At 38.5% G+C, this 20,180-nt stretch overlaps 1 protein-coding gene across 5 annotated transcripts in view; it reads left to right on the plus strand.

Moving 5' to 3' along the window:
- ssh1a (slingshot protein phosphatase 1a) overlaps positions 1-14,765 on the plus strand; it is a 35,193-nt gene extending 20,428 nt beyond the window's left edge. For 4 of the 5 annotated variants that reach the window (XM_042723637.1, XM_042723638.1, XM_042723640.1 and 1 more), the window contains 12 exons: positions 4,219-4,283; positions 5,910-6,031; positions 6,149-6,217; positions 6,453-6,518; positions 7,327-7,521; positions 8,018-8,111; positions 8,333-8,461; positions 8,749-8,795; positions 9,090-9,236; positions 9,334-9,534; positions 9,736-10,414; positions 10,497-14,765. In XM_042723637.1, coding sequence (XP_042579571.1) covers positions 4,219-4,283; positions 5,910-6,031; positions 6,149-6,217; positions 6,453-6,518; positions 7,327-7,521; positions 8,018-8,111; positions 8,333-8,461; positions 8,749-8,795; positions 9,090-9,236; positions 9,334-9,534; positions 9,736-10,414; positions 10,497-11,570 — 2,888 coding nt within the window. In that variant the 3' untranslated portion in view covers positions 11,571-14,765. Of the gene's footprint in view, positions 1-1,253; positions 2,155-4,218; positions 4,284-5,909; positions 6,032-6,148; positions 6,218-6,452; positions 6,519-7,326; positions 7,522-8,017; positions 8,112-8,332; positions 8,462-8,748; positions 8,796-9,089; positions 9,237-9,333; positions 9,535-9,735; positions 10,415-10,496 lie in introns of those variants that run through there. The other variant, XM_042723641.1, reaches the window with a different exon arrangement.
- The last annotated feature ends 5,415 nt before the right edge of the window (positions 14,766-20,180 follow it).

Here is a 20,180-nt window from a genome sequence, read left to right on the forward strand (position 1 = left end):
ATGTTAATGACTGTTGGAATTTTGGTGGAAATCATGGTTACTATAGTAAATTTTGTAAGGGTGACTTTACTGCCTGGCCTGCTGTGTCCACCCTGAGAGAGAAATTCAGAAATTGGGCAGCAGGTGCTATCTGGCTGATGGACAGACTCAGTGCTGGCTAAGTGTGTCCCAGGCGTGTGTGCGGGTGTGTGTATGTGTGGATTAGCCAGATTAGCAGTTTAGCTCAGCACATTGGCACTGTGAGAACATCACTCCTTATAGACAAGGCACAGGGGACATCTCTCTGTTTTATGTGTTTCCTGCTGGTTTTATACACAGAGTTAACAGTTTCCTGTTTGTTCAGAAAGGAAAATATAGAAACACTTTTTTCCCCTTTTTTATGATGTTAATATATTTTTTGGTTACGCTTTATTTTGATGGTCCCCTGTTAGGTTAGGGTTAGAGGAGGGTTGACAAGTGTTAAAAGATATTAATCAGACAGTCTTAATACTTGAATGAGAGGTAGTTGACATGTAGTTGCAAAGTTACCTATAGTCAACAGAATGTCTAAAGGGGACCATCAAAATAAAATGTTGCCTATTTGAATTACTGTATTTGCCTCTAATTTATAGGATTGTTGAGACAAGAGAGGAACATATAGATAGAAAGGCTGTCATACTTTCTTTTATAACAGTAGGTGCATACTTAACATGTAAATATATTAAACTTGCATACCAATTGTGAGGCATGTTTTATCATTTATGGGGTAAGTTGTCACAGTCTGCCAGTTAAAATCTTATTGTAGGAAAATGCAAACTGTACTGTAGTTATGTTATGAAAATTATGTTATGAAAGCAGAAGTATTATTAGATGATATAATAAAATAATATAAAACCATTGTTTTGCCCCAATACAAATGTGTTTTGGTAAAATTATACCTGAAATATTTAGATAAGAGATATGATATAGCAGTGTGGTTTTATTGTGGTCACATGTTTGCTCAACAAATATGAAAAAAATATAATGATTTCAAGATTTCAGTTTGGAAGATAAAATTCACCAAGTTTTTAACTACAGTAGTTGTACTAAAATACAACTGCAATTTTAACAAAACGAAACTAGAAAAACAAGCATTTGGAAAAAGTGAAAGTGTCATTTTTGCTATTTTTCCTTTTTTTTTTTACGTTTCTTAATTTTTCAATTTTTTTTTTTAAATTTTTAACTTTTTAATTAATTTAAAAAAATGTTCTTTCTATTTGCAATTCTTAGTAATTAATGCAATTGATCTGGGACATTTAATCAATCGATGAATCAAGGAATTTCTCTGTGCAACAACAGCGCAAACACCAATGCATAACAACAGATGTCCAAGCCGCCATCCATCCACCACTGTCTAACACGTGTGACACGTTGAATTTATTAAACATGCTAATTTAAAGTACATGTTTACTGCTAAACAGAAGGGTGTACATTTGCTCCGGGCGAACTGAATCTGTTATGAGAGCAACTGACCACCATGCAGACACAACAAGTCCTCAGGCTTTATGCATTGAGTATCTCGCCACGCTTTCAGACCGCTTGTCATATCACAGCAGGTTTAGACTTTTTTCTGTTATAAACCCCTGATATTATCAAGCATCAGTTTTTTCAGTTGGCTAATATCATACCATCGCCTGACTTCTTGTTGTGATGCGAGGTTTCGATTTGACCGGTTTGAACGCATCAGTGGTGCTTATCACAAGCGAGTTGTTGCAGGTTTGACGAGCGGTTTTGTTTTTACATACATTCTGACCTCAGGGCCTGCTGGAGTGCCGCTTGAGTCATGAGCTTTTCGTACAGTGTACGAATTATAACACAACTGCCCATCAATCACAAGAGGAACAAGACAAAGACTTCCTAAAAGTGACTTGTGCAGACAGTCTAGAAGATCTGGAATTAGATTACGAGAATTACAAGTACAGTTGCATCAGCACTAAAAGGTGGAGAAGTCTCCGTTGAGAAACTGCGGATGTCTTCGTTAGACTAGATGATGTAGGGTTTCTCTTCCTCTGTGACAGTCTAGTCTAAGTACAAAATGTTCTCTGGTAGTGAGAATAGCTCAGCTTTTTTCTCAACAAGACCTTCTTACAGTTTAACATTTATTCATGAGGCAAATCCTCGGCGCTCATTCTAAATGTAAGTGAAGCTCTAAAATATCTTCTCTCCATACTGACGTCTTTAAATGTCCTTGCTTTTAGGTGATGACACAGATTTGCAGCGTATTTTTGTCCTGTTAATTTAAAAAAAAAAAAAAAAAAAAAAGTGATGTCATCAGTCACCTCTATTTGCATTCTCATGGCGCCGGCAGCCAGACGGTCAAAAATAGCATCGGTGGTGATTTATTAAACATTGACCAACTTCCTAAAGCAAGATACACCATAAATATTTGCAGATGGATTCACACCTGTACTGCTTGTCTGTTTGAGTTCTTTAGAGGACCAAGTGAAGCACAAAGACAATTAAATGGGGCGTAGCATAAGGAATTAAATTTTTCTTAATCTTTTGAGATGTGTTCAGTGTACTTCTGAAAGTACACTACTTTTCAGATGTTTTGTTTTAGAAGGAAGTTTTTTACACTCACCAAGGTAAGATACAGTAAAAATGGTAATATTGTGTAATATTATTACAATTTAAACTAACACTTTTTATTGTGATATATTTTAAAATGTAATTTATCCCTGTGGTGGCAAATCTAAATTTTCTGCATCCATTACTCCAGTCTTCAGTGTCACATGATCCTTCAGAAATAATTCTAAAATGCTGATTGGGTTTAAATGTTTAAAATGACTCCTTTAAGTGAGCGCGGTTTTGAAAAGAGATAAAATTGTTTGACCTTTCAGTTAAATCATTGTTATGAGTAGATTTGGTAAAGAATAAGGTTTAGAATACTTTGATTTAAACCGCATCCTATTTCAGTGTCAGTCATAAGGATTGACTCATCATGACAAGCCCTGAAATTAAATGACGAATTGCTGTAAAAATCATAACTGATGGAAAAAACTGTGTGTTGAAGTTATTTCGAATAATTATTAAACTAATAGCTCATGCATAAATGCAAATTCTGATTTACTCGTCCTCATGTTGTTGCACACTTGAAAGTCTTTCTTCAGTAAAGCTAAAGTTGTAAATGGTCGCTCTTTTCTGTGCACTTGCAGTGAATTGGAAACTATAATGATAATTCTCAAAAATGTTTATTCTTCTGATCAAAGCTGTGCTCTGGGATCCTGCGCTGCTTGAGCGATTTTACATATCAGTTTTTATCAGATAAGCATGTAAAGTTATGCAAATTCTTGTCATGGAGACCCAGAAGATCGAGTGTTTTGTTTTGTTGGAGCAGAGAACATACCCTGTTCTTTTCAGATATGCTTCAAATGCAAAGCAGCCAATAAACCGTAGAGAACATCACTTGTTGTGTTGAGTGTACATGACAGGCTTTGGCTCTTAAGCTTTGAGTTTATTTGGTTTTCACAATTTTGGCTTTGTTCTTAACCTGCTCGTGCACTTTGATTGGCCTCCCGCACATCCCACACCAGTTACATCATTGCTTCATGGATTCAGCCAAAGCTCACAAGAGAGGAGGAGGTTTGTTTGGGTAGGACCGCACCACAGTCAGAGGTCAGTTAGTCTGTCTGTGTTAAGGAGAATCAAATGTAAACAGATCTTGTTTGGTATCTCTTATTGACTTGCATCAAAAGGGGAGGGGCTAGAGTAAGTCGAATGGCATGCTGTCAGATTTATAATTATTGGTACAAAGGGTAGAACTTATTAGCAGATACCTGTTCACAATGCAGCCGAAAGTCACTTAGTCATGTCATACTCGATCATTTAATCAAATAGGATAATCTGAGATATGTAAACATAAGAAACAACTCATTTTTCATCTCTTTCCACATCCATGTGTGTTTGTACACTTTGTACTCTGGAATATCGTAAAATCAGCAGCGCTATAAAGGCGTTAATCAAAAGCATACTGTGGTTTTCCCACCCAACATTTAAAGACTGATTTGTATCCCTCAGCGGGTGTTCGTCTTGGCTCGGCTTCTCTTATAAAACTAATATGACATCACCTTTAGTTACTGTATCTTGTTTATTTTTATGGTTGTTTTTCTTCAGCAGGGTTTTGAGACGCTGCTGGTGTCAATGTAAACAAAGTAGTCGTCATGGTTTTGTTTGGATTGTAACGCTGGTTTCTCTCAACAGGTGACTTACCTCAGCATCTGCAGGTGATGATCAACATTCTTCGCTCTGAAGATCGCATCAAACTGGTGAGAGAACACACGCTGTCAGTGACTAACGTTTTGGCAGTAAGGCACATGCAGTCAGGCTGAATGGGTTTCATTGTCAAAGTGTTGCCTGAAGACTGTTTTCTTTTCTACTGAGGCATGTTAATATGTCTTACCTGCTCTTCCATGGTGAAATATGTACTAATACTAGTGTCAGTCACCTGTGACGTGTCGATTACCGTGCACGGATCTGCATTTGTCTTCAGAAAGAACATTCTGTTATTATTCACTAAACCTCATGACATTCCAAGCCGAACACAGCAGGAGAATTTTGAAGCATCAGTGACCTGTGGTGGCAAAAAAAGCATCCTTAAAAAGTGATTCATTGTGACTCGTAGGATGGATTCCAAGTTTATTTCAAAATCATAATAGGTCTGTGTGTCCTTGCATGAAGCAAGTATGACTTTAGAATAGTGGTTCTCAAATCAGGTGGCATCGCCAGACTTTCAAGAGGGAAGTCTTTAAAATGATTTAAATTTACCCTAATGAAAAATAAATATACTTAATGTATTTGAAATACATTTATATTTCATGCTAAGTATACTACAAATACATTTACTCATTTGTGTACTCAATATAAAATTACCCTGCAGTTGTACTTTTATATATTAAACTGGTATACTTAAAGTCTGCTACTTACTGCATTTTAATTGTTCTGAGGTTCTGGACCACAAAACCAGTCATAAGGGTCATAAGGGTAAGGGTATATTTACAGAAGGAAATTTACAAAATATCTTCATGGAACATGATCTTTGCTTAATATCCTAATGATTTTTGGCATAAAAGAAAAATCTATAACTTTGACCCATACAATGTATTTTTGGCTATTGCTACAAATATACACCAGCGATTTGAGACTTAAGGTTTTGTGGTCCAGGATCACATATACTGAAGTATTTTTGATTCTGCTAAAGTGGAACAATTGCAGTTATACTCCAGGTACACTTTAAATACCTTGCATTTTAAGACTGACAGTATACAAAGATCACACAATCCTCATCAATAGTGAAATTAAAACACATTTTAGGCTTAATATAAAGAAATGTGCATTGTGCGCAAGTGATACTCTAAATAAAGTTTAATTACAGTTTTTATATCAGTAAGTCTCAAGCGATATGTCAGTTATGTTAATAGACTTGAACTATACTTAGTATAAAATAAGTGTATTTTAAATATATGACTTTTTTACTAGGGTAGTAATATTAAAAATGAAGACTAAACAACATTAAACTGACATTATTTTTTACATTTATATTTATTAAAATAGAAGTACCAGAGGTGCATATCAGCTTAAACAGGAGAGCCTTATTATAATATTGTTTGACAGTGAGGGACCTTAGAGGCAAAAAGGTTGAGAAACACCGCTTTTAAAGAGTTCAAATATAGTGCACGTGGTTGACGAGCTTGACAGACTTCATCAACATGCCCCTGTTGTCTTACATATAGAGAAAGATTATGTGAGAGTCAGTGACTAAAGGCCAAATTTTTATTTTCAGGTGATCTGTTCTAGTGTTCAGTATGTTTGGTCGATGTTTAATATATTTTATTTTTGCATGTGTATGTATTATGTGGGCCCTGTTTTTTCACAAACCCAACTGTAATCCGCAGGCGGTGCGGTTAGAGAGCGCGTGGTCGGACCGTGTGCGGTACATGGTGGTAGTCTACACAAATGGCCGTCAAGACACTGAGGAGAACATCTTGCTGGGCATGGACTTCAGCAACAAAGACAGGTGAGACCAAATCAAATACAGTGTATCATATCATCAAACAGACATGGTTAAAAGTTTGTTGCCTCCTGCAGGCACACTCCATCAAGTCATATAAGGGAGTTTTTTTTTCACTTACAGTAAGAACTGCTCTATTGGGATGGTGCTGCCACTGTGGAGTGATGCCAAGATTCATTTAGATGGTGATGGGTGAGTACTGCCCCCTCTGGGAAGGGATAGGAATTGCTGTTGCTGGCCTGATTACGCTTCAACTTTTGATGCACCACAGATCTAGATAGCATGGATTATAAACTGTGTTGAATGGATTTGTCAATGGACAATGTATTCCTTATTTTAATTGCTATTTAGAAAGGTTGTGGCTCTATTGTAATGACGTATGGTATTGTGTGATGGCCTTATTTAACCTCTCTTCTCATTTCTGCAGAGGCTTCAGTGTGACTACCGCCGGGCGCATGCACATCTTCAAGCCAGTGTCAGTCCAGGCCATGTGGTGAGAAAATAACATCAATAAATAATGAACTAGAGCAATTTAAACTCGTATTTTAGACATTTCAGTCTGTAGTGGAAATGCTAATATAGAATGCTTTGTGTTGACTTTATTTTTTTCTAGCTGTACTTGTTAAAACGTTTTTTAAATGCTTGATGTGATCATTTAAGCGATTAAGCTTAACTTCTGAAAATCACTCAGAACTGCTATTTTCACAATCTTTCATATTATGATAAATCCTAGTCATCTCTTTTAATCAGGTGAGAAGTTGCATTGTTTTTTCCAACAAGAGCCTTTGTCTGCTTGGCTGGGTGCATTTGTGCTCTTGTCTGTTACTGGGGTAGAAATAAATCAGCTCCTCTGGGGGTTGAAGTTGATGTGAGTGGACCATTTTTCAGATGTTCACAGGTGCTCTGGGAATTTTGTCATCCTTAAATATAATAGATCTCCACACTGCCATCTGGTGACTCTTTCAAAAATAGTACCATTGTAGTACCATGGTACAGTGAATATCATATCAATCAAATGTTGTTTGATATAAACCCTGTTTAAAGTGATGCCTTGATATATACCATATTGCTGAATGATTGCTATCTTGGCCGTTTTTGTTGAATTTGATTGTTATTTTCACTGCTTTTTGCAATTGTGGTTAAGCTCTTTATCATTGATTTTGAAGTGTAGAATTATTTAAAACCAGTTTGAGATACAGTTTGATTCATTTTAAGATCACATTATGATCTTTAAACTCAATTCTGACACTATTAGCAAAGGTCTCTCCATCTTTCTCACCTTTAACCTGCTTTTCCTTTAGGTCAGCACTGCAGATTTTACACAAGGCATGTGAGGTGTCACGAAGGTACAACTATTTCCCTGGTGGCATGGCGCTCACATGGATGGGGTACTACGAGAGCTGTATCAGCTCTGAACAGAGCTGCATCAATGAGTGGAACGCCATGCAGGATCTGGAAACACTGCGACCAGACTCTCCTGCAATTTTCGTTGACAAGTGAGTGCAAACCCTGAAAGCCCAGTGTCTTTGACCCACCAGCAGATTTAAATTAATATTTTGATTCGTTTTTTTGGAAGTGAGTTTTTTTTCCTTATTTCTTATTTCGTGACCAACCGAGAGCAAAAGCCAGACATATTTGTTGTCACAATTGAATCTAATATTTGATCTGTTTAATAATCAGCGTTCATCTGCAGGAACTGTGTACAATTTGCTGTTGAAGGGCAAATGTGATACATAACATCAAAAAAGCTATACACTCAATTCTGTTTCTTTGTAAAAAATTAGTAATATATTGTTTTTTTTCCCCTTCTTATTATTTGGAAAAGGCTAGGATGAAACAGAAGACATATTTATGTGCCATTCATTTGTATACATTATATGTAATTTTGACTTTTCTGAATAATAATAATAATAAAAAGTTACACCCTTCACCTTAAAATGATGCTCTAACTTGAACCCTTGATTGAGGCTGTGCTGTGTTTCTGTTCCTCAGGCCAACAGAGAGGGAGAGAACAGAATGTCTAATCAAAGCCAAACTCAGGAGTATCATGATGTACCAGGACCTTGAAAATGTCACGTCCAAAGAGGTCAGGAGGAAATGCAGAGAGTGCATAAAAAGTGTCAAAACAGGCCTTCCTCCTCAAATCTGATCATAAGTGGTCAAAGGAGACACAGGATCCAGCAAAGCGTCTCGACTGACCTCTTGTGATCAGATTGTCTGAGATGGATCTTGATAGCAGATGTGAGCAGGGTTTATAAGAGAACATTTGTTGAGACTAAGTCAATAACCGTGTGTATTTTTCCCTAGATTCGTAATGTGCTGGAGCAACAGATGAACCGCAACCTGAAAGAGTACAAAGAGTTCATTGACAATGAGATGCTGCTTATTCTTGGGCAGATGGACAAAGCCACGCTCATCTTTGACCACCTCTATCTGGTTAGTGCTGCTTTTATTAGACCTGCCAATTCCCACTGCATTCCCCCTTTTTTATTGCCTTTCCTCTAACTCATCCTACCCCCCAAAATATAAAAATATGACAAATTACATAATTTAAATAAGTACAAATAAAATAAAAGAAGCATTGGATTGATAAGAAGTTTAATTTGTTTAATGTAAAGCTTGTTAGTTCTGTGGCAGGACAGATGGTTTTTGTCATACTGTATATGGGGCACTGGATGCCCATTTCACTAAAAAGCCTGTGACATGCATCATTCGTCTTTCAGGGTTCTGAATGGAATGCTTCAAATCTCGAGGAGCTTCAGGAAACTGGGTGAGTTTTACCTGTACCGACATCCTTGCTGTTGTTACTACTTAAGACACTAGTTCTTTAAATGGGTTAATGTTAGGTAAAGGTGAAAGTTTAAGGTACGGTAGGTGTGTATCGTATCACCTCTTAAAGGCCAACATTTTCTCCTGTTCAGCTAAAGTTCAGAGTAAATCCATCAAAGCTGTTACTTTTTAAGGAGGGTACCTGATCTAAGGAATAAAAATAACCTTGCATGCATATGATTTTCTGTTGTCGTTCTGATGTCATCTGTGATCTCTGAATCCATTGCTGTTTTAGGGTGGGCTACATCTTAAATGTTACGCGGGAAATAGATAACTTTTTCCCAGGAACATTTTGCTACCACAACGTCCGAGTGTATGACGACGAGACCACAGACTTACTGGCCCACTGGAACGATACGTACAACTTCATTGTCAAAGCAAAGTAAGGCTCTATTTTAGATTTTTCTCTTTACAAGTAAGCAACATACTGGGCTCTTTTTAATGTGACTTTTCACGCTTTCATGTTCTGTACTCTGCAGAAAGAATCAGACCAAATGCTTGGTTCACTGTAAGATGGGCGTAAGCCGCTCGGCCTCTACAGTGATAGCATATGCCATGAAAGAGTACGGCTGGTCTCTGGAGAAAGCGTATGACTTTGTCAAACAGAAACGCAGTATCACCCGTCCCAATGCCAGCTTCATGAGACAGCTGGCAGAGTATGAGGGCATACTGGATGCCAGGTACAAGAGAAGTTTCCTTTATTATTGTTTGTTGTGTGTGTTTGTAGTTTAAGGTTTTCCCACAAAACGAAAATTGTCATCATTTACTCATACAATTTTTTTATTACAGTGAAAGTCAATTGGGTCTAATTATGGATTTTAATTTTTGAGTGAACTCTCCCTTTAATCCTTTTTTAACCCTTTCTGTACTTTTCCCTTCAGTAAGCAGCGTCATAACCGCCTGTGGCACCCTGATTCAGATTGCGATCATCCTGATTGCCAGCAAGCTGCTGCCCCTTGCTGTGTGAACTCAGAGACTGCGGATCATGTCACCCCAGAGTCCACGAACCCCCGGGTCACCATATGCTGTGAGCCTACTGCCCACTCCTCTCCAATTAGCCTAGATCTGGACCCAAGCCACCCACAAAACTACCACTATTACTTCCGTCGCTTGTCAGACTCAGCCCTCGACAGCGACCCTTCCACACCAATCCATGCACCGCCTCTGGTGAACGTAGATCGCGTCTACATCGAGGTTGCAGATGTGGAGCAAGACGCGCTCCTCGATGATGAAACTTTAGAGGGGCGCGAGGGGCTTCCTGTACCACACTTCAGTGCCCCAGGAGAGGGCACAGCCGCTCAGACCTGTTCTCGAGGGGCAGAGCCACTGGAGGAACTACGTCTGCGGCTGGAGTTCAGCACGGTGGAGGAGGAGGATGAAGAGGAGGCTCAGAAAGAGCAAGCAGAAATGGAGGCGTTAGCAGAGGGAGCGAAGAGAGGAGATGGGAATGATAGTGAAGAGTTGTCACATGATAAGGGGATTGATCTCGCAAGCCTGAACCATCTGTGCAACGAGAACTCCAACAACAACAACCACCTCAAAACACAACAAATTCTTACTGTGAGTATCTCACATGATTGTATCACTGCTCTGTTACGTGTAATTTGTGTTACATAGTTTCTCCTTGTCTTTTCTTGTTCAGGAAAGTGCCCATCTGAAGCAGCATCGTTCTGGTTCATCGTTTGCTTCCAAGCCCACCCAGAGTGCTCTGTTGGAGGCTAACAGACGAGGCCTTGCCCCTTTACCCCTCAACAGTGTGCCCAGTATCTCAATTCAGACGCTACCCTGTGCCAACTTGTCCGTGACAGCCAAGTGTGGCAAACTTGCCTCAGATCTGTGCCTTGATGCCAATGCAATGTCCTTAGGGCATAAAGATAAGCCAGAAAGCAAATCTCTTGACCAAGAAACTGATAACCGGACAATGTTGTTTGAAGCCAAAGGGGAAGGAGATTCCAGGCAGAAAGAGAATGATGCACAGGGTTCCTCAGCTCTACTCAGGAACGAAAGAGAGATAAATCATTTGGAGAAGGCAGAGGCATCTTGTTCTGTGCAACAGCAAGAGACTCTGGTACAGCTGCAACGCTCCGGCCTCGTTCGCCGGCGGAAAGAACGCTTGGAAAAACTTTCCGGTCTCTTTCAGGAGCGTGCACGTGCAAATGAGCAACGGGGAGCCAGTTCAAGCAAAACTGAGGATGCAATGAACAATTCCAGTGATTCAACCGACCCTTTCCACAGGCCCTTTGGAGCACGGGCAGATTTCGCAACCGAAGCAGCGGTGCCACTGACGAACGAGGCTTTGCTGGCGGTCCTAGGTTCGGGCGGCTTGACGCCGGTCTCGTCCCCGCACGGTTCCACGCTCACTCGCAGCTCCAGCAGCGACAGCCTACGCAGCGTCCGTGGCAAACCTGGCCTTGTGCGCCAACGTACGCAAGAAATCGAAGCCCGAATGCGACTTGCAGGACTTACTGTTCCTTCCCGACTGAAACGCTCCAACTCGCTCGCCAAACTGGGCAGCCTAACCTTCTCATCCGAGGACTTGTGCTCAGCATGCTCCTCTGATGCCGGGACCCTTCTCATGCACTCGTTGTCCCCAGAACCCGAGCGCTCACTCAGCCCAGAATGGGCCAAACCCTGGCCCTCTTCCTCCTCCTCGACCTCCACAAACATGGAGGTCTTCAACCAAGGTGAAGCAGGACCTGAAGAGTCCAAGAGCTGACAACGGGAGATTTTAGCACAACAGTACCTTCGGTTTCAGCTTCACTTGCAGCAATGTTACTCTGAGATATTTTTAGGTTTTTTAAAACATTTCAGCCACTTGGGGACGTTGGTCATTTATGGAAGAGTGAACATGAGTGGAAGAGTGTCTTTGACAAAAGAATTGGTTTCTGTTATGAATATAAACATAATTTTCAATAGGTAAAATTCTGGACAGGCTTTCGTTGCATGGAACCCAAATGGATGTGTATAGCACTGACTGACAAACAGTTCGTGAGGTATTTACTGCTCTTCCTCTCTGTTGTTCTGAAGCTAAATAAGCACTCGCCATCCCAGAGGCTGTTACTTGAAAGCGTCAAAATAGACCATTGTGTAATGTTTCCATCAGCCCACCCATTTATCGCATATAAATCACTTATTTGTGGCCCAGTATGAGTCACAGATTCCTTCGGACATGGGTTGCTTCCTGGCTGGACAGTAAAAGGAAATGGACTCTTTGCAGTGATTAGGAAAGTTCTTGTATGCCGATGGACTCTTTTATCATTCGCAGAGCACTGATGATTCACTCACAGGTTTCAAACCAATACCTCATACCAGTACAGTACTGCTCATAAACCAGGAAGATCACGAAACAGGACGACTGGCAGCACTTCCATGTGTGTGTGTGTGTGTGTGGAGGCTCATCAGGAAAGAGCACGTTTGTTTTGATTCTTTCTAATACGTGATGTGGAGGGTGAGGAAAGACAATCATTTCGAAGGATAAAGAAAATCAGAGGCGATATCAAGCTGCTGTTCTCCTTCCACTGAAACGTTCATACATGAATGTGACTGTCCATGTTGCTGTCAAAATAGCAGTAGGGTTTTTGGGAAGTGTTTGGGTCACTATTACTGTTACAGTCTCTAATAGCACATACATGTACTTGTAAAGATTTTATATCAAAGGGAGCTCCTCCGTTGTAGATTCTCTAGCACCTCTCTGCTCCGTGTTTTACCCAGGTATAGAACGACGACTGTTATTTTTCAAGACTTGTTACCTTTGTTCCAGAGGCAGTGGCTTGTTTAGGCAGTTTGCTGATTCCCACCATGCTGTGGCTCTACTCTTCTAACTCATTGTCCTGTTTGTAATTGCTGTCAGTTTTCCACAATCAAAATCAGTGGAAGGTAGATTGTCTTTTGAATTAAATCTACGCTCCGAAACCAGATCAAACAACACTCACAAGTCAAAGATGTGGCTTGGTTTCAACAACTGTTCAACTGTGAGTGTGTGTATCTGTATGGGTGAATCTCACAAAAGAGAAAAAATAAGAAATCATATTTCGGATGTATGAAACTGAAACAATATTTTTTTTTATAACCATTAACATTTTATATAATCTTTTATTGTTTTTTTATTTAGTTTGTTTTATTTCCTGTGAGCAATTCCCATTACTCTCAGTGATGAGTCCCTTTAGATTCTCATGAATGAAGTGCAATCGTTTTTAAACTGGCATAAAATAAAAGCCATTACAATGATTTATAAATATTTTTTAATCTAAATATTAAATTGCTAATATATCACTTTGCAATATAATAAAAAGAAGTTACATTATTTGAATTGAAAATGAATTTTAAAAAATAGGAATCATTTTATACATTGAAGCAAAACGTGATTTTATAGATTTTATTTGATATTTGCGTTGAAATTTGTCCCAGACATAGTTCTTGACAGTGAGATACCCGTTTCTGTGTGTTTTAGTCTGAGCACACTTGCCATAGCAATTTATGTGATCACAAAAGCTTTGATAAATGACATTTGCTCATGTCCATGTGTCAACTGGCCTTTAGTTACCAATCAGCTTGAGTTGAAGTACTTGAGGTTTATTATGCAGCATACTTTCCCAATGTTTTTTAAAACTGATTTCGTACATGCATCTATGCTACCACCTCGAGTTTGAGCAACAGAAATGTGAAGTTTGCGAGTGTGTGTGAGTGAGCGGTGCCTTGCACAGCGGCTACACCGCTACTGTGAACTATTTATGAACACAAACTCTTTCAGAGTGTGTGTGTTTGTGTGCTTTAATGTTAAAAACATGAGCAGGCTCATAGTATACACAGTCTCCACCTCTACACACACAGCAATACACTGTATGTAAATATGTATGTGGGTCACATTTACAGAATTTCTGGAAGTTCATGGTACTTGCATCTGAAAGTCAACTTGAATCGGTTCCCCTGTCCTGTAGGAGATGCTTGCCTGAACGATTTTTGGTTGATTGAACGAGTCTCCTCAACACTATTTAATCTTCCTTCTGTGGGCTGAATATAAAAACTGAAAGGAGAAAGAAGCCAGAAAGCTGTTTAGTGTCATGAACCGTTGCGTGCATCCTTTTTAAATGTGCCCCAAGCCCTCCTCCTCTCACCCAAGTCTTTGCCATTTTGTGTCTGATGCCATATTGAGGTCAAATCCAAGATTACAGATGAAATGTTATTGGTCTTGTGTCATCAACATCAAGTGCCTTACCCAGAAGCACTAGAGGCATTGTTCTGTGTTGACTCCCATTTGATAATGTTGCCAGTTAGAGCAGAGGCCAAGGGGTTACATGGGCACATTTTAAAGCTGCCAGACATTTTCCTGTCATACACTCCTACATTTTATTGTTGTATTAGGGAATATAGAAAAGGATCATTGATATTTGGCATTATTTCCTTTTAATTAAAGAGAAAGACACTGCAAACTCATCAAAGTTGTCGCCAAGTTTTGGAGGGTTTTCCTTTCCAAAGGAGCGAGGGAGGATTTGATGCTATTCGAGTATGAAGTGATAACCAAAGTTTTGCATTGAGGATCAATATTAAATGTCACATTTGTTGATGCTGATACTGTAGATTCAAGCTATCAGTGGCTTTTTTTTTTTTTTTTTTTCAGAAAGTTACACTGGTCTGTTCCCAAATCATCCACTGACTTTCCTCTAGTTGGTTATTGAGCCTCCTTTTTTCTTTTTTCTTTTTTTGTCAAATAGCAATGCTGTTAAATTGCGATGCTCACCAAATAGGGAGCGCTCGCTCCTCATCCGGTCATCATTGTTATCGCTATTAAGTATGCAGTAATTTTGTCCTTTGTACTGCAGATTTGCTGTAGTTTCAATGCATATTGCACTTTGTACATTTTGTTGATGATGTACTGTATGTGTTTATTATGGGAATAAACGTTTTCTTTCAATCTTTGTTTTTCTTGTCATGTTTGCTACATTTACTTGCAGAATGCTTCTATTTGACTCTGATTTGATTGACAAAGGGCACTTTAGTATTCTGACATCATAGGGTGCCATCTGTGCTCTATCAGTATATTCTGGCATGGCTGTGCAGTTATGCAACTACAGGCTAGACCTCCCTGCATACGTGACGTCAGAGGTTTTACCGCAGGCTTTGAGGCTGTAGGAAAGACAGGGTGATTAATGACTATCCGATCTTCTCAGAATAAGTTCGGTCACTGCATTTCATTTTCTTGTTAACAGGGATGAAGTTTTAGCTGGGACTTCACAACTTATTTTTTTTGTAAAGGGGAAAAAAAAAACTTTCAGGCAGAAATAAAGTTATGATAGTGAAGAAAAATTAACATTTGTTGTCATTTATGATTAGAAGAGAGATGATTTTGTTTTGTATTTAATAGTTCTTGATATGGCAAGTAAGTGATGCAGTGGCCTTAAATGTATTTGTAGACTTTTCTCACATTTAAAAATGTCTGAATGTCATTTCATTAGATATTTTATGGCATCTGCAAAAAAAAAAAAAATATTTGAAATATCTTTAGGAGTAGTTGATGAATAGAAAAATCAAAAGATCATTTGATATAAAAATGTTTTGGAATATTATCAATGTCTATACTATCAGTTTTGCCCAATTTAATGCATCCTTGCTGAATAAAAAAAAAGATTAATTTCTTTTATAAAAATTCTTACTGACTTCATACTATATCAATGCGTGTGTACGTGTATTAAGTATTTAAGAAATAAAATCGTTTATAATTATTTAACAATAATTGCCACTTGGTTTGACATTTTCTTATATAATGCAGTGTCATTCTTACATTTTGAAGTGTGGGTTAAGTGTCCAAGTACTTTGTATGTTCTGTAAAATACCTTGATATTCAGCAGGTTCTGCAATTCTACTTCTGCGTGGCCTGTTTTCTCTCTTCAGCCTCAGTGTCTGGTGAACTGTGTGCTGAAGTCATTTCTCCTTTATTATTATCTGAGAGAGAAAAGGAGAGCATCCTGTTATGATCATCGCCATGGCGACCAGTCAAATAACAGGGAGATTTATAAGGCTTTGTTCCTTTGTTTTTGCAGCTTCTTTTCAGGCAAACTTTAGTCAGTATCTCTCAACAGGATCTACACTCCCTCCTAACTTGTGAATCATATCAGGAAACTTTCACTAAACTTTGACCGTGGAGACTGGTGCATGGCTGTAATGCTGACAGGGTGGTACCACACTGATACCATGCTCTCCTCACTTCCTGTATCTCTGTTACCATGACTTTCAGTGTCTCAGTTTACACAGACTTTACAATTACTGCTATTTTGAGAGAAGCAAAGAGCCCCAAGACAGTCTCACGCCTACTTTGTATCATTGCACCTTTGGTGGAATGTGTGTTGGATTTGATCAAAGGAATGCAGCTCAAAAAAAAAAAAAAAGTCCCAGAGCAATTTAATCTGTAGGTAAAAAAAGACCCAAATTGAATACAAAGAAAGTGATTCTTAAACTGAGAATAACTATGAAAGCATACACAGATCACAGCAAAGCTGCTGCGGGTTAAAAGAGGAGTCTGCTGATGTCATGTTTTGTGCTTTGAATAAAGGCCTCTGCTTTGAGAAACAGCATTCTGAAGGACTGGGACAGATCTGTTATTATTAATACTATTAAGTCAGATGTTTTATTAGGCACAGATCAGCAGCAAAAGAAAAATCTGTCATCATTTTCTCAGCCTCATTTTGTTTCAAACCTGTTTTTCTTTTTCGTGGAACATAAAGGAACTGTTAGGCTGTTCATGTTTCTATTTTCCATGTCCAAAAATGGCGAACACCTTAAAGGTGACATATCATGAAAAAGAGATGACTCTTTTTTTTTTTTATGAGTTAAAGTGCTATAATCAGGTCTTGTGCATCTACCAACCAAGAAAACGTCAAAAAGAACAACACACTAAATTATGTTTGGTAAGCCTTTCTCAGCAATCTTGTGAAAAAACTAGCATATTTCTCTCTTCCGTGACATAAAGGGCATCTTATAATATTATAGCAAACCTGTATTTGACAGTTTAAGCGCAATTAGACATGAAAGAGAATTTAGTTTAGTGCTCACATGCCACGTGACAGCCGCTTTCTGTGTGCGTGCTTGCGCTCAGAAAACTGTATATCAGAAGCATTTCATGATTTCAGCGCCATAAAAACGATAATCAAAACCAAACAGATGTTTTTTTTTTACAGAGTATCTGAGGTAAGAGCTGTACAGGCACAGCTCTGTTCTGGAAAAGGGGGCGGGGAGCAGCAGCTCATTTGCATTTAAAGAGACATGAAGGAAAACAGTGTGTTTCTGCTTCCACTCAATTTAGCCATTTTCAAAATTATATAATAAATGATCTGTGGGGTATTTTGAGCGGAAATTTCTCAGACACATTCTGGTGAAAACTGATTCTAAGGGGCATGAAAGGTCTATTTCAAGTCTGTTGAAGTCATAGAATATTGTGCTAGAAATGGACCGAAACTGAAGTCGTTATTTTCTTAAAGTCTTTGTCATAGCTGTCAAACTTCATTCATGACATTTGTCAATGACATCATTTGTTGTTATCAAAAATAAAGATTCCAAAAGAGCGTTTCTGCAGCCATGCCACAACAGAACCATTCTTGGTTCCCCAAAGAACCTTTCAATTAGACGTTAGTAAAAATTTGATTTGTTTGTAGTGTGGGGAACATTTTAAAAATCTGAAGAAACTTTTGTGAAATGGAAAGGTTTAATAGATGTTAAAGGTCCTTCGTTGAACCATAAATGCCAAGAAAGAGTGTAGCATGAACAATGACTCTCATGTTATGATATTTTTTCTCATTTTTGGACTCTCTGGTGTCCATCCACTTTTATGGTATGGAAAATAGCAGTGTGGAGATTCTGCTTAACATCTCCTTTTGTGTTCTTCAGTGCAAAGGAGATCATACAAGATGAACAAACAAAGGCAAAAATTTTATTTTTGGGTGAACTGTCCTTTAAACGTCTGATTGCCTAAGTTGTTGTGCTTCTATACAGGGAGAGGACTAACTTATTGCATTAGGCAAATGTGACTGTGACATCACTAGAGAGTAATAAAAGCCCATTTGCCAGCAGAACTCAGCCAGAACATCCATCCATCCAACAAAGAGTGGTCTTGTCCTGGAGTTACGGTGCAGTCACAGGAGTATCGGTGAGTATCAACTTCTTTACTTGAGACAAACTGTTACCTTAGAAGTTGATTCTGTGGTGTGCCGTCCACTGAATAGAACCTATGGTTACTTGGTTTTGGATCTGAACATTTGTCGATTGAGACAAAAAGCTTTCTGAGACAGTGGAGAGATGTTTCTTATAGTTGTTGTTCATGTTATTTGGATTCTGCATACATGGGAGAGGCAGCAAGCCACAAGGAAATCAAGTGACTTGCCTTAAGTGTCAGGGTGACGGATGCAGCACAATGGTGCTGTTGTGGAGGTTTAGGAGGATGGTTTTTCATGGGGAATCCTGTCCCTGTCTGCACACACTTTGCAGAGAATTTAACGAAGAACTGTTAAAAGTCCTACTACTATTATCCCATTTAACAACAACTGTCTGATATATAAACCAGAGACCTAACAAAGATAAAACCTGGAGGAAGTGAAAAAAGAGGTGTTAATTTTGAGCTACAAGACAATATAATATGAGTAAATGAATTGTCTATTCTAGTCTGTCCCAGGAAAGGATTGAAAACGTCACCATGTAGCCACGTTTCAACTTTGCTGAACTCTGTCATATGACGAGGAAGCCTCCAGTTCTGCGTGTGAGTTCCTGTAAACGTGTTTGTGAGGGCTGTCAAAGCAGATGAACTGAAACACATTGTCACTTTAGAGACTTATATTTTGTATGTGTTTACAGTAGAGGCCTTCTGCATGTATTCTACATTACATCTAGACTAAATTCTAGCTGCACTTCAGATTTAAGCAGATATTTCTCAGAAAATGTCATATGTGTGCCATGTGTGTCCTCATGAATCATAAAATAACAGGATGCTTAAATTAGTGACAGTATTTAATAGATTTAATGCATTCAGTAGTTAGAATGCAATGCAAGATACATTTTTAAATAAAAGATCAATTTTATTTTTTTGTTGTTGTTTCATTAGCCCTATTTCTTACAATTGCAATATATATATATTACAGAAAAATAAGCCTGTTTACCATCTTCTTTCTATCCCTTTCTATTTTTTATTTTTTATTTTATTTTATTTTTACTGAACATTTTACAGCCCTGTCCAGGGTTCAGGGTTAGGGTTAGGGTTAGGGTTATTATAGCCATAAATGATCCATAATGCAGTAATGATGACAGAAAAAATCAATTTCACTTTTATGTTCACACTGCTTTTTGTTCAGAGAGAGGAGGCACTGACAGATGAGAAGAGGAATCCGAGATTTTTTTTGGAGATGTGCAAACAGGAAATAGATTGGAAGTGTGACCCAAAGTAAAGACTTCATCAGTGGCTTTCATGAGCTCGTAAGCCCTTCAAATGATGTGTGACAGAGCGCAAGATTATGATCCAATGTGTGTCTGGGGATTGAATCGCCTGGCACACTCATTTGTGTCCCTTATTCGTCAACAAGAAGCCAAATGCCACTCTTTTTCACCTCTCAAATCTAGTGCTTTAAACATTTAATATACTGGATCAAGCATCAAATAGTCAATATTTATCTCAATATATACTTTATATGTTCAGAACAACATAAAATAGTCTTTTTAGGGTTTCTTTGGCTGACACTTCAACAGACAGACAGATGGATGATATATACATTTCTTTGATATTTTTATAATGTTGGTGTGAACCTGCAGATTCTGTGAGGAATGTGATTGACAGTGCTTTAGAGACCTTCTGCAAAATCTCATGACTCTAATTCCTGGCGTTCTTGCTGACGGTATAGTTCATGTAACGAGACAAGCATGAACAGTCAATGGCTGCTCGGATATGCTGTAGTCACAAGACACTGAGCAAAGAAACACTGTTCCCAGCAAAGTCGAGGTTCAAGAAAAGCACATTGCTGCTGTTTCACTTTGTTAGTTTTTTGCAATGGTGAACAGTAACTAGCGTTTTGTTGTTGTACTCAAGTATTTTATTGTTTAACAAAAATGTAATATCTGTATATTCATTCACACATATATTTGTGAATAAATCAATCCTTTGAGCTGATTATTTTCTATGTAATTAATAAATTGCACTGAATGATTCATTTGTGAAATTGACTGATCTGATTAACAACTCACTGATCAGTGATTCGGTCAGAGTGAGTCTCTTTAACAAACAACTGAATTGGTCTTGTCCCATTCAAAATGATGAAGAATGATCCAGGAGAACCTTTTTTTCTCAAAGCAATTA

Source organism: Cyprinus carpio, chromosome B5 (genome assembly GCF_018340385.1).
Source record: "Cyprinus carpio isolate SPL01 chromosome B5, ASM1834038v1, whole genome shotgun sequence".
NCBI classification, from domain to species: domain Eukaryota; kingdom Metazoa; phylum Chordata; class Actinopteri; order Cypriniformes; family Cyprinidae; genus Cyprinus; species Cyprinus carpio.